This window comes from Chlorocebus sabaeus, chromosome 18 (genome assembly GCF_047675955.1).
Source record: "Chlorocebus sabaeus isolate Y175 chromosome 18, mChlSab1.0.hap1, whole genome shotgun sequence".
Classification (NCBI taxonomy): Eukaryota; Metazoa; Chordata; class Mammalia; order Primates; family Cercopithecidae; genus Chlorocebus; species Chlorocebus sabaeus.
In genome coordinates, this window is record NC_132921.1 from 17,564,667 (window position 1) to 17,578,753 (window position 14,087).

At 38.6% G+C, this 14,087-nt stretch overlaps 1 protein-coding gene across 1 annotated transcript in view; it reads right to left on the minus strand.

Annotated features, from left to right (window-relative positions):
- Positions 1–14,087, minus strand: part of PHLPP1 (PH domain and leucine rich repeat protein phosphatase 1) — a 266,455-nt gene that overhangs the window by 128,845 nt on the left and 123,523 nt on the right. The window contains exon 3 of the mRNA XM_008013868.3: positions 12,474–12,599. Within this exon, the coding sequence (XP_008012059.3) occupies positions 12,474–12,599 (126 nt within the window). The remainder of the gene's footprint in view (positions 1–12,473; positions 12,600–14,087) is intronic.

Below are 14,087 nucleotides of genomic sequence, written 5' to 3' on the forward strand. Positions count from 1 at the left end.
AACAGCTTTCCAAAATCATGAGCCACCGGTGTCCCTCTAGCAGTTATCTCCCTCCCACACACACAAACCCCATTGTGTTTCTCAGTAACAACAAATAAATAGAGTTCAGCTTGGGTGGAGATCAAATCTGAACTCAGAGTTCCTTCCTGAGTTCCTTATTGGCAAAATATGTATAAACAATCTCCTTCAAATGTTACTACCTGAGAATGTTTCTGAACATCATGGCAGCATTTCCCCAAAGGTGACATCGCCTTAACAAAGCAGAAATGGGCCGGGCGCGGTGGCTCAAGCCTGTAATCCCAGCACTTTGGGAGGCCGAGACGGGCGGATCATGAGGTCAGGAGATCAAGACCATCCTGGCTAACACGGTGAAACCCCGTCTCTACTAAAAAATACAAAAATCTAGCCAGGCGAGGTGGCGGGCGCCTGTAGTCCCAGCTACTGGGGAGGCTGAGGCAGGAACATGGCGGGAACCCGGGAGGCGGAGCTTGCAGTGAGCTGAGATCTGGCCACTGCACTCCAGCCTGGGCGACAGAGCGAGACTCTGCCTAAAAAAAAAAAAAAAAAAAAAAAAAAAAACAAAGCAGAAATGAACCACGAAGAACTTACATTCTAGCTTCCTATTAAAATACATAATACAAATACTATTCAAGTGGTTTTACTACTAGAAATGAACTACTTGTTTGTTTGTTTTTTCTCCCCGAGATGGAGTCTTGCTCTGTCACCCAGCCTGGAGTGCAGTAGTGCAATCTCGGCTTACTGCAACCTCCACCTCCCGAGTTCAAGCAATTCTCCTGCCTCAGCCACCAGCCACGTGAGCAGCTGGGATTACAGGTGCCTGCCACCACACCCAGCTAATTTTTGTATTTTTAGTAGAGATGGGGGTCTCAGTATGTTGGCCAGGCTGGTCTCGAACTCCTGACCTTGTGATCCACCTGCCTCAGCCTCCCAAAGTGCTGGGATTACAGGCGTGAGCCACCACAACCGGCCTCTTTTGTTTTTAAAATACAAAAAAAAAAAAAAATTGATGTTTAAGTTCCAAGTCTAATACACAAGGTTCAGTATGTTTAATACATAATTCATAGACTGTTTTTCCAATTATTCCACTATTTCCTGCTTTATAAAATAATAAATTAGACCAGTGGGTAGAAGAATTTAACCCTTCAGAGCAGGTGTAGAAAATTTAATTCTCTGGGTTAAAAATACTGGGGACTCAAAAAATTCTAAGTACATAATGGGAACTAAACTTTAAAGGAGATATATATATATATATATATCCTGTCTCTACAAAACAATATATACACACACACACACACACACACACGTGTGTGTATATATGTATATATGTATATATACATACATATATATGTATGTGTGTATATATATTGTTTTGTAGAGACAGGGCCTTGCTATGTTGCCCAGGCTTGCCTTGAACTCCTGGCCTCAAGTGATCTTCCTCACTCAGCCTCCCAAAGTGTTGGGATTACAGGTGTGAACCACCATCCACCATGCCTGTTAGATTTTTTTTTTTTTTTTTTTTGAGACAGAATCTCAATCTATCACCCAGGCTGGAGTGCAATGGTGTGATCTTGGCTCAGCCTCCCGGATTCCAACAACTCTCCTGCCTCAGCGCCTCAGCCTCCTGAGTAGCCGGGATTACAGGCATGCGCTACAATGCCTGGCTAATTTTTGTATTTTTAGTAGAGATGGGGTTTCGCCATGTTGGCCAGGCTGGTCTCGAACTCCTGACCTCAGGTGATCCACCTGCCTCAGCCTTTCAAAGTGGTGGGATTACAGGCGTAAGCCACCACGCCCGGCCACCTGGTAGATATATATTTAAATTGGTCTAAACCCTCAGATTAAAAGAAATTAACTTTAAAAATAACATGACCAGATACAGATATCTGGTTAATCACATATACTAAGTTCCTGATATATCAATATTTGACCAGTTTGCAAAGAATCAGACAACAGTAGTTCCCTCGCCATTGAAAACAATTCAGTCGCTTTGAATGACTCAGAAAGCATCTCAGATTTCTTAAATAACTCTTGGTCATCATTTAAGATGAATGAGTGATGTAGAGTGACTATGCTCAAGCGTCTTTTAGCAGCATACTCCAATAAACAGACTGCTTAAGAAATTACCCTTTGTCATACTACTGGGCTGCCTGGATTCAGCTGCCAACTCTGTATATAAAGTACCTTACTGAGATATTTTCAGTAAATCTCAGTTATTATTTAAATCTTTGTTTTCAGTCCCTTCCAACCACTGTAAAACACTGGAAGTATAATTAAGTAAAAGGAATAAGGTAGAACCCAATGCATAAAGCAGTAATTGAATACTTTATATATCAGTTCCCTCATCTGCAAAATGGGGATAATAATATCTAAAAGATATTATCTTTTGGTATTAAAAACCAACCACAGTCTGGGCGCAGTAGCTTGTTCCTGTTATCCCAGTACTTTGGGAGGCCAAGGTGGAAGGACTGCTTCAGCCCAGGAGCTCAAGGCCAGCCTGGGCAACGTGGCAAGACCCTGTCTCTACAAAAAATACAAAAATTAGCTGGGAGTGGTGGTGCATGCCTGTGTCCCGGCTACTCGGGAGGCTGAGGTGGGAGGATCACTTGAGCCTGGAAGGTCAAAGCCTGCAATCAGCTGTAATCATGCCACTGCACAGCAGCCTGAGCAACAGAGCGAGATCCCAACTCAAAAAAAAATCAACAAAAAACCAACCTCATAGAATTGTTATCAGCACCTACTTCACAGGGCTACTACAAAGTATCTTGCACAGTGCTTGCCAAATAGTAAAAGTTACCAAAATGTTAGTTACTATTATGTGCATTATTGTTGTCACTATAGTATCAATTTGGTACAGTAAATAATTATATTGTTTACAAAATATATCAACAAGTTGAGGAAGGAAAAGAGCAAAAATATTTTCTTTTAGGGTTGACTTCACAAATGGGTAACTAATTCACTTTGGACATAATGTCTAAAGTAAGGAAAATAACGGTCACATATTCTGTGCTGATCAGATGAGATCTGCAAGGATGTCAACAAATCAGAGAGCACCCAGGAAAAAAGCTATGAGATAAAGTATCTGAGAACCAAGCAACAGAAGGAACTGTTGGAATTGCCAGGGATACTTCTGCTGAAAATAGACTGCTAAGGAGCAGAAAGGGCAGTGCAAGAGCACAGATCCTGGTAACTCAACAATATTCAGAGGTTATTAAATAGGAAAAGGAGTCGAATTTTCTTGCATTGTACCAGATAGAAAAACTCAGGTCAATGAGTCAAAGCTATAGGAACAAAGACTTCAGCTCACTTATAAGGAAAAACGGTCACATCAGACACTACAGATGTTGGAAATGCCTACAGACATGGGTGGGATGGTGTGAGAGTCTGATCTTTTCCAAATCTTAAGTCTCTGAACTAAGAGTCATTTGTTGTTGAAGACTAGAATTCAAGGTTAAACTAAAGAATGTTTTCAAAGAAAATGTCAAATAACTGGTGGCACAATTCTTTTAGAAAACTGCAGTTAATATTAATATTCCCTTCTTGTCAACTACCTTACAAGGGCCCTTACCAATATTAAAACAACATTTTACAACTTTAAAATGTAACTGTAAGTTCCTCTCTTGAACCCTAGAAGTTATTTTATTAAAGATAACATTTATACAGATCAAACCCACAAGTATTTTAAAGTACTAATAACAGAAATATAGACCCCAACCAAAGTTCTTTAAGGTCTCCTGGGAAAATGTTTCCAGAGTTCCACCAAGAACACACAAGGAACACATTTCCATTTGCTGAGGTTGTGGCAATCCACATGGAGCCTGGTGCCTGGCACAAAGAAAGGACAGAAGAGTCCTCTCTTTCCTCCCTCCCTCTCCCCATCTCTCCTTGCTGGACAGTGAGAACAACAACTGCTAATTCCAACACAGATGGAGAAAGAAAGGGAGAAGAGATGAGAAGACAGGAGGAAGGAAGATGGAAGTACATTGGATGCATTTAAAATGGTAATAGTATAATTATACAAATGAGCACTGCTTCACAAAAACATGCTTCTTTTGTTATGAGATGGTAAACAAACTAGGTATTTTTGCCATTTGTTTACAATTGGATTATAAAACTTTAGAGAAAATAAAATTAAATAGTTCTAAACTGAAATAGCTTTAGAATTGAAGTGAAAACCTCTTCTTCAGGAGTATATTAACTAGGATTACAGAAACAAGAGCCGCTACAGGAAAAAGAAAGAAAAAAAAAAAAGGAATAGAAGGGATTAGCAGTGTGGAAATAAGACAGGTATAGATGAAGCATAATTATATCTGTAAAGAGATCATTCTGTTATTTTTTTACTGACTTAATTTTATGTGTAACAAAAAACTTAATACAATCCAAAATGTTACCTTCTCCCTAAATTCAAAGCAGAATTTATAAGTTCTCTAACTTCATAGACTGCTGCCTTCTAACTGTAACAAAGATTCCATAAGGTAATTTTTTACATAACAAATCCATTACTATATTGGAAAGTTAATGATAATACTGGGTAACTTACAGTCATATTTCTACAAGAAAATGAAATGGAACTAGCAGGAAACTTACTGGCCAGCACTCATTTACTTTAGCTTCTTATTTCTTTTTTTTTTTCACACTTCTCAGACTTGTGTGATATGATCTTTACAGGATATCTCTGCAAACTGCCTCTGCACATACTTGACCTATCCTTCTTGAAATGAATTTACTTTTCTTGTCTGCAAGGTGAACACCTATTTACCCTTAAAAGACTCAGCTTGCCCACTGCCTCCTTGAAGTCTTCATATACCCAAATATTCATATATTAACTCATATAGTAAATTTCCAAACTTTTCTTGTCACTACAGAATTGGTATAAGAGCAATCTTCTCAGGATTAACGTCATTCAGACCCATAGTTCCATTTATTATTATTATTTTTTTTTTTTTTTTGAGATGGAATTTTGCTCTCATTGCCTAGGCTGGAGTGCAGTGGTACCATCTCGGCTCACTGCAACCTCCGCCTCCTGGATTCAAGTGATTCTCCTGCCTCAGCCTCCCGCGTAGCTGGGATTACAGGCACCTGCCACCATGGCTGGCTAATTTTTTTTGTATTTTTAGTGGAGACAGGGTTTCACCATGTTGGCCAGGCTGGTCTTGAGCTCCTAACCTCAGGTGATCAATCTGCCTTGGCCTCCCAAAGTGCTGGGATTACAGGCGTAAGCCACTGCACTCAGCCCCTTCATTCCATTTAGATTCTATGGTAGGCTTGTTAGATCAAAGGGCCCTTGATTCTTCATCCAAAACACTGGGTGTAAAATGTGAAGTGAGGGTTTCCAGAAAAGCCCTTGACTCCTCAGTAGAACAGTATTGATAGCGAAGCTTATCATTACAACCTCAAAGTTAAAAACTACAGCACAATCCCTAAAGGACAAGTGGCAGACCATGCTAACAAAAGGCAGCAGACTTCCTGAACTACACTTCAAGTTAAGAGGCAAAATATGGGTAAAAGATGTCTAAGTCATATTAAAGGGTTCCTTGTAATTACATCTAATAACACAAATTGATATGTTGGAAACCTCAATCTTGTTATACTAGAATAATTTGACTCAACTGATTAGTTAAGTATTCCTTGAGTAAAATCTAGACAGTAAGATACTGTTTCTAAGCAAATGAAACCAAAAGTTCAATTGTGATTCACCATGTGCCTTACTCTTATTTAAAAGGGTGATGTTTGCTCATCATTTCATGGGATCATTCGGCATGAAATGTGGCTCCGATTTGCCTACACTGTGCAAGTTTAGGGTGCACTCAAATCACGGCAACCAGAAGTTCAATGCAGTGACTTTTTCCCTCAGCAGGAGAGAGAACGACTCTGACAGTCACAGTCTGCAACTGTCAGCCACTGATCAGCACAGAGAGAGAGACAAGCAGACAGGTTCGCGGCCCTCCAGGAGGCCTGAATTTACAATACTGTTTTCATTGTCACCATGTTATAACCAAATAAACCGGCCAGCTTTGAGGTCCTTGGAAGAGGTCATGCTGTGCCTTTTCCTTTTCCCTACACAAGAGAACTGGGACAATTTTTAAGAGAAAATCTTATGATTAGACATCGTGTCCCTAACTGCAGGGCTCCATCACTTTCAATTTAGTCAAGTTACTATTCAGATTCAAAATACTGAATTTAGAAGTGTGCCATGTAGTAAACTGTTCTCATTTTCATCTAGCTCTAATCAAAATTTAAGAGCATTCCATCTATCTAATAAAAAGTTAAAAGCGTAGCTCACAATATGCCCTTTTCCACAAGTGTTGTATATTTTCTTGGGTACCACATGCTACATTGCTATTTCAGGAATAAGACACCTGAATCAACCCTCTAATCTTTATCTGAATTATCCATTCTTTAAAAAAAACACACACATAGATAACGGTGTTGTAAGATGAGTAATTGTAACAAGAGTCCTCATCTTCTAGCGTTATACACACACGTGAAAATAGTTGTGAGTGAAATAACGTCTGGGGTTTGCTTTGTAATAATCCAGAGAAAAAGGGGGTACACTGATAACAGCCCACTGACCAGGAGATGGTAACTGTGGAAGCCGGGGCACAGCTGTGTGGGGGTTACTACACGATTATCTCTATTTCAGAATATTTGACATTTTCCATAATAAAGAGTAAAAAAAAAGGGGGCGGGGGGACACAACACTAAGTCACTGACCTGAATCCACTTTTAATCTTCCATGGAATAAAGAAAAAGACTTAATTTGATTTATTTATTTATTTATTTTCAGATGGAATCTTGCTCTGTCACCCAGGCTGGAGTGCAGTGGCACAATCTTGGCTCACTGCAACCTTTGCCTCCTGGGTTCAAAAGCGATTCTCCTGTCTCAGTCTCCTGACTAGCTGGGATTACAGGCACCTGCCATCATGCCTGGCTAATTTTTGTATTTTTTGTAGAGATGGGGTCTCACCATGTTGGCCAGGCTGGTCTTGAACTCCTAACCTCAGGTGATCCACCCTCCTCAGCCTCCCACAGTGTTGGGATTACAGGCATGAGCCACCGTGCTGGCCAAGAAACAGACTTTAAAGTAGAATAATACGGTGTTACAGAAGTTACTAAACTTTTAAATTAAAACTAAGACACACTACAGATTCACATGAAAGCCTAACTTTGAAAAGAATTCACAGGATCAATCAACATATCCACAATGAACGCACTCTAAAAAGTGGACCACCAAGATGGATACCCAGGTCAGCATTACTCATAACTGATAGGAGCTCTTCTGCATGTTCCTGTTACTCCCTCAGCTTAGCCATAGCCTTTTCATATCACTGACCCTCCAACCACTTTGAAAACACGCTGAACAAACAGAGCCGTTTTTTACACCATATATAAAGGAGGTTTACTCAATTTTTACAGCATGCTGTGCATTAATATTTTAGGAATGAATTTACAACCAATATATGTAATCCTCCCAGAGGAGCTCTTCCACACTGTCTACCACTAATACACATCCAAAATAAAAACTCTAACGAGACTGCCTTGGGTATTATTTTGGCAAGCAATATTAAGTGCTAAGGTTTAAAAATAGTAAGTATATAAGAGCCTATCTTGGTAGAACACATCTGATTAATAAACTTCTATAAATTTTCCCAAAATCAAATGAAACAAATCAGAACAAAAAGTAACACCTCTCTTGTATCTGAAAACCCAGAAATATAAACTGAAAATAAAGAACTTTCCTTTTACATTACTTCCTTAATTCATTTTAATTAAAAAATAATGGAAATTTGTTTCTTTTTTGCCCTCCTACTCTGGGGTGGGGACAGTTATTAAAAATCAGAAACTTTTGTTTCTGTTGGTTTGTTTTTCTTTTAGGTCCTTATCAAAATGAATCCTTATCTAAACATCAAGATGTAAAGACTATCCATTCTGAGAATGTTTTGTTTCTCAATATGAAGAAAAGAAACTAAACGCTTCCATAGTAACAGTGAGTGTGACTAAATGATGTAACTTCCTAATACCTACATAGGAGGAAGCGCAGGTGACAACTGAAGGGGGAAACTGGAAGCTGGAGGAGCTTATAACAATCAACCTTACCCACGTCAAATTCCCTGTAGGCATATATTCCCAAATGGAGCGAGATTCTAGTCTACTCTCCCCAGATGCTAGGTTAAAAAGGAAACGACATTATCGCAAGATTATCCTCAACATATAACGCTTAAAGAAGGGTGTGGCCATGTTTTATATAGGATTCAAACCCAAACAGGGCATTCCTTCACCCATTTCTTTTATAATATCTAACCTCTTTTAATCAGTCCTTTACAATTCATTTGTCCTTAATTCACTAACCGTAACTGCTAAACATTTTTGAAATATATATCTGGTTTTTAAAATTGGAGAAGGGAAAAGTACTGTATTGAAAATCTGCATTTACTAGGCCGGGCACGGTAGCTCACGCCTGTAATCCCAGCACTTGGGGAGGCCGAGGCAGGTGGATCACCTGAGGTCAGGAGTTCGAGACCAGCCTGGCCAACATGGTGAAACCCCGTTTCTACTAAAAATACAAAAAAATTAGCCCAGCATGGTGGCGTGCACCTGTAATTCCAGCTACTCGGGAGGCTGAGGTGGGAGAATTGTTTGAACCCAGGAGGAAGAGGTTGCAGTGAGCCGAGATCACACTACTGCACTCCAGGCTCAGCGACAGAGCAAGACTCCATCTCAAGAAAAAAAAAAAAAAAGAAAGAAAATCTGCATTTACTAAAATGTATCGCCCTCTATTCCCCACCCCAACTTCTCAGGAGGAAATCATTTCCCCAATGTCTGCCATCCTTTCCCCAAAAGGCTGACATGGTTGTTAAGAGCAGCAAAAAGTAACTTGTTCAGACAAACCTAGACCCGTGTCTTTATCTGCTGAAAATACACATACAAATAGATAATACTTTAAAATATTATTTGACCAATCAGGGATGACAGTCATAAAATTATTTTATTGAGTTAGTTCTACTCACTTACTATGTGCCAGTATAAATCTATTATATGCATATCTCATATAAGCTCTAAAAGGTAAATACTATTATTATTCTCCTTATTAGATGAAAAAGTTTAAAATTTGGAACTTAGATATAGCTACATGACCAGGAAATGGTGGAATCCATGCCTGCCTTACTTTGAAACTCAAATTCTTGACCCCAACACTACACAGCTTCTCTAATCAAAGCCTTTCTGAATGGAAAGAAGGTTAAAGTTCTTATTCTAATTAGTTGTAGTCAATACCAGTAATCTAAGATAATCAAATCAAAGTCCCTCTACCCTCTTAGAAATACTCAGCTCCACTTATTATAAGTATAAAATGTATGCTGTATATGTATACGTGTGTGAATTATTGTCTACATACAACTGCAGGGCATTTCAGCACTTTTGAGGAATACCTCATCAGTATTCCTCAAAACTGTCAAGGTCATGAAAAACACAGAAAAGTGGGCCAGGTGCAGTGGCTCACGCTTGTAATCCCACAACTTTGGTAGGCCGAGATGGGCGGATCATGAGGTCAGGAGTTGGACACTAGCCTGGCCAACATAGTGAAACCCCGTCTCTACTAAAAACACAAAAACTTAGCTGGGTATGGTGGCATATGCCCGTAGTCAAAGCTACTCGGTAGGCAGAGACAGGAGAATCGTTTGAACCCGGGAGGTAGAGGTTGCAGCAAGACAAGACCATGTCATTACACTCCAGCCTGGGTGACAGAGCAAGACTCCACCTCAAAAAAAAAAAAAAAAAAAAAAAAAAAAAGAGAGAGAGAGAGAGAAAGAAAGAAAGAAAAACACAGAAAAGTGAAAAACTGACACTAGAGGAGACAAAGGAGACATGACAATCAAATGCAATGTGGTATCCTGAATTAGATCTTGAAACAGAAAAAAAGCAATAGAAAAACTAGTGAAATCCAAATAAAGGTCAGGCACAGTGGCTCACGCCTATAGCTCCAGCACTTTGAAAGGTCAAGGTGGGCGGATCACTTGAGGTCAGAGTTCAAAAGCAGCCTGGCCAACAAGGTGAAACCCCATCTCCACTAAAAAGACAAAAATTAGCCGGTCATGGTAGCATATGCCCGTAATCCCAGCTACTCAGGAGGCTGAGGCAGGAGAACTGCTTGAACCCAGGAGGCAGAGGTTGTAGTGACCCAAGACCGTACCACTGCACTACAGCCTGGGCAACAGAGCAAGGCTCTGTCTCAAACAAAAACAAAACAAAAAAATAAATTCCACAGGTTAGTTGAGAGTTATGTACTAATGATGGTTTCTTACACTGGAGAGATATATTGTAGTAATACATCTGGTAAACTGAGTGAGGGGGTTGGGAAACTATGAGAACTCTCTGCACTATCTTTGCAACTTTTCTGTAATTATAAAAGTATTCCAAAATAAAGAAAAAGTTAATAATTTAAAAGTTGATTTAAAATATCAACATCTCTATACAGAAAGAAATGTGCTGCACTTTGATCCTAGTTAGGCATTTTATTCTGAATAAAGCAGAGTGTAGGCAACTGACTCACTGCTTTCAATCCATAAAACCACTTGGATACAAATGCATACAAAAGCACAATAAAAATGATAAATTATAAATATAAAAGCCCAATTATTTAATATCTCCTCACATCTGTAACCATATGAATAATTTTAAAACCAGACAGGTATACTTCTAATATCACATTAATTCTACACATGAGTCTGAACAACAAGGGTCCTCTTCCCAACTTTTTCCTGCAGGAGTGCTGCCTTACACATTTAGAACCTCCATTTGTCTACTAGGTTGAGAGAATTTTCTAAGCCCTATCAACCGAAACTCTCTACCCACTGCTTCTTCTCTAAAAGGAATAAAAACCAATTCTCCTAAATGATATTTCATCATCAGGCAACGGTTTTTACCTGGTAATTCAAATACGGCCAGTATTTCAAAATGATTTTCTAGATACTGTTCTCTGATTTTCTCTTAACTGTTTTCCAAAGTTATTTCTTTACTCATTCACTTGACAAATAATTACATCACGCAGCAATCTGAATCACACTGAACTAAGAGAACAAGTTAAATTATCAATTCAAAAATATGAAAGCATATTCCATTGCAATGCTCCTGGCACCCTAGGGAGATTTCATCATTTCAAAAACAACACCCAAACCAAGGCACTAAAGACTGCAATCCACCCCATTATTTTACACATAATTCTCTAAATGAGATATAAAAACATTCTTACACAGGTTACCTGAAATATCACCATTTATTTGTCTTATTTATAATGTTACTCTGGTTTACATTAAACACAAAAGTACTAGATATTATATAATTATATATAACTATATATAATTATTATATAACATTTTTGAAACATATATCTGGTTGTTAAAATTGGAGAAGGGAAAAGTACTGTAATGAACACCTGCATTTACTAGGCATTTACTATATATAAAATCTGCATTTACTATATATATAATTATATATAGTAATTAAAAATATATAATTATAATTATTATACATTATATAATTATATATAATACATTATGTAATGTACATAATATATAATAAATTATATAATACATAATATTATAAATAATATAATAATATTATAGTATATATTATATATTTTTTTAATTTGGAGTCTCACTCTGTCACCCAGGCTGTAGTGTAATGGTGCGATCTCGGCTCATTGCAATCTGCACCTTCCCAGTTCAAGCAATTCTCATGCCTCAGCCTCCTGAGGATCTGGGACTACAGGTGCATACCATCATGCCCAGCTGATTTTTTTGTATTTTTAGTAGAGATAGGGTTTCACCATTTTGGCCAGGCTGGTCTTGAACTCCCGAACTCAAGTGATCTGCCTGTCTTAGCCTTCCAAAGTGTTGGGATTACAGGATTGAGCCAGTGTGCCTGGTCAAAAGTACTATATATTATTTCATGGGACAGGGTGATCTTATTAAATCAGAGAAATATAATGGCCAAAATAAGATAAAAAAGTTAAATCACTGAAAAGGCAGAATAAAGGTGAAGGGGAGATGGTATAATATTGGACTATTTATATGAAAAAACAGTCAGAGAAAGAAGGGAAATTTGTAACAATTCTCTGGGTATTTTGTGGTTTTACAGTTGTCTTAGCCTGGGCCAGTCCCTCAAATATTCTCAATCTCATGTTTTTTATCTACAACATTAAGAGAGTAATGCCAGTCTACATACCAATTTATTTTTAAGTATAAACAAAACTGGGCAAGTAAAAAACAATTTTTAAAAAGCCACTTTTCAGGCAAAATTAGTTTTTAAAAGACTAAAAATTGCTAATCACTGGCAGTATCTGGGGGAAAAAAAAAAAAGTGTGTGTAACTAACTATATTTTAGACCCGGCTAAAGCAGAAAGGAACTTTGCAGCTAGCTAGAAGCTGAGTTGATTCCTGGGTTAAATGCTTGCTTACCTTGGAGACTTGTCGCAGCCACCTTAAGTATTCTGTGAAAGTATCAAAGCAAATGTAGTAAGTCTGGCTTTGGGGTCCAGAGGAGCTAAATGCTAAACAGTGTTGGTGCTTTTTCACTTCTTCTACCTATAAAAGCAAACAGAGAAGCAGAGATAAGTCAGACAGCAGACCCACTGATGTATTTCACTATGTCTCTGATCAAGGAGCCTGCATGGATTTGCATCTTTCCCTATATACGTTACTCATTACTGAGAACTAAGTTCCTGCATATGATCACCCAATTTGAATTACAAGGAAACCAAAAAGGAGTTTTATCTTTACTATATTTCCCCACCACAGTGAAATTCTCCTCTTCCTGTTTAAAATTAGTCCAGACTCCCTTTCTTATTCTTCTAACCTCACAATAGGGTGCTGGGGTTCTTACTTCCTCTTAGAAATTTTACTTAAGATTTTACGTAGGAATTTTTACTTAAGAAGTCTTCAAGCATGTTAAATAAGTATTGAAAACATTACTGTTAAACTGAAATTAACCTGAAATAAAACCCTACCATGAGAACTTTCAAGTCCTAATGATGCAGTGAAATACAGTCAAATCAAATTTCCACTCCTTGTAAGTTCTTCACAAGGGGAAACATACACACAAAAAGTAACATTATACAAAATTCTATGTTTGGAAACTTAATAACAAACTTCTAAACAACTTACAGGTGAAAGGAGAAATTACAACCAAAATTTTAAAACTCTTAGAACTAAACAATTACAGAAAAACCACATATCAAAATCTATACATTGCAATAAAAGGAGATATATCAAGGGAAATTTATATATATATATTTTTTTTTCAATTGAACTCATGTATCTTTTGATACTTATATTGGAAAAGAAGGTAGAACATTAATTTGATCAGCATGCACCTTAAGAACTTGGAAGGAAGCCCAGGCGAGTTGGCTCACGCCTGTAATCCTAGCACTTTGAGAGGCTGAGGCAGGTGGATCACTTGAGGTCAGGAGTTCAAGACCAGCCTGGCCAACATGGTGAAACCCCTCTCTACTAAAAATACAAAAAAACCTTACAGCTAGGAGCGGTGGTGGGCGCCTGTGGTCCCAGCTACTGGGGAGGCTGAGGTGGGAGGATCGCTTAAACCCAGGAGGTAGGCTGGGTGCGGTGGCTCATGCCTGTAATCCCAGCACTTTGGGAGGCCAAGGCGGGCGGATCACAAGGTCAGGAGATCGAGACCATCCTGGCTAACACGGTGAAACTCCGTCTCTACTAAAAATACAAAAAATTAGCCGGATGCGGTGGCGGGCGCCTGTAGTCCCAGCTACTCAGGAGGCTCAGGCAGAAGAACGGTGTGAACCCAGGAGGCGGAGCTTGTAGTGAGCCGAGATCGCGCCACTGCACTCCAGCCTAGGCGACAGAGCGAGACTCCGTCTCAAAAAAAAAAAAAAAAAAAAAATTCCCAGGAGGCAGGGGTTGCAGTGAGCTGAGATCTGGCCTGGGCAACAGAGCAAGACTCTGTCTCAAAAAAAAGAAAAAAAAAAAGAACTTGGAAGAAAAAAAAAATTCAAACTTCCAAACTGAATAAATCCAAAATTGAATGAAGGCTATGATAAA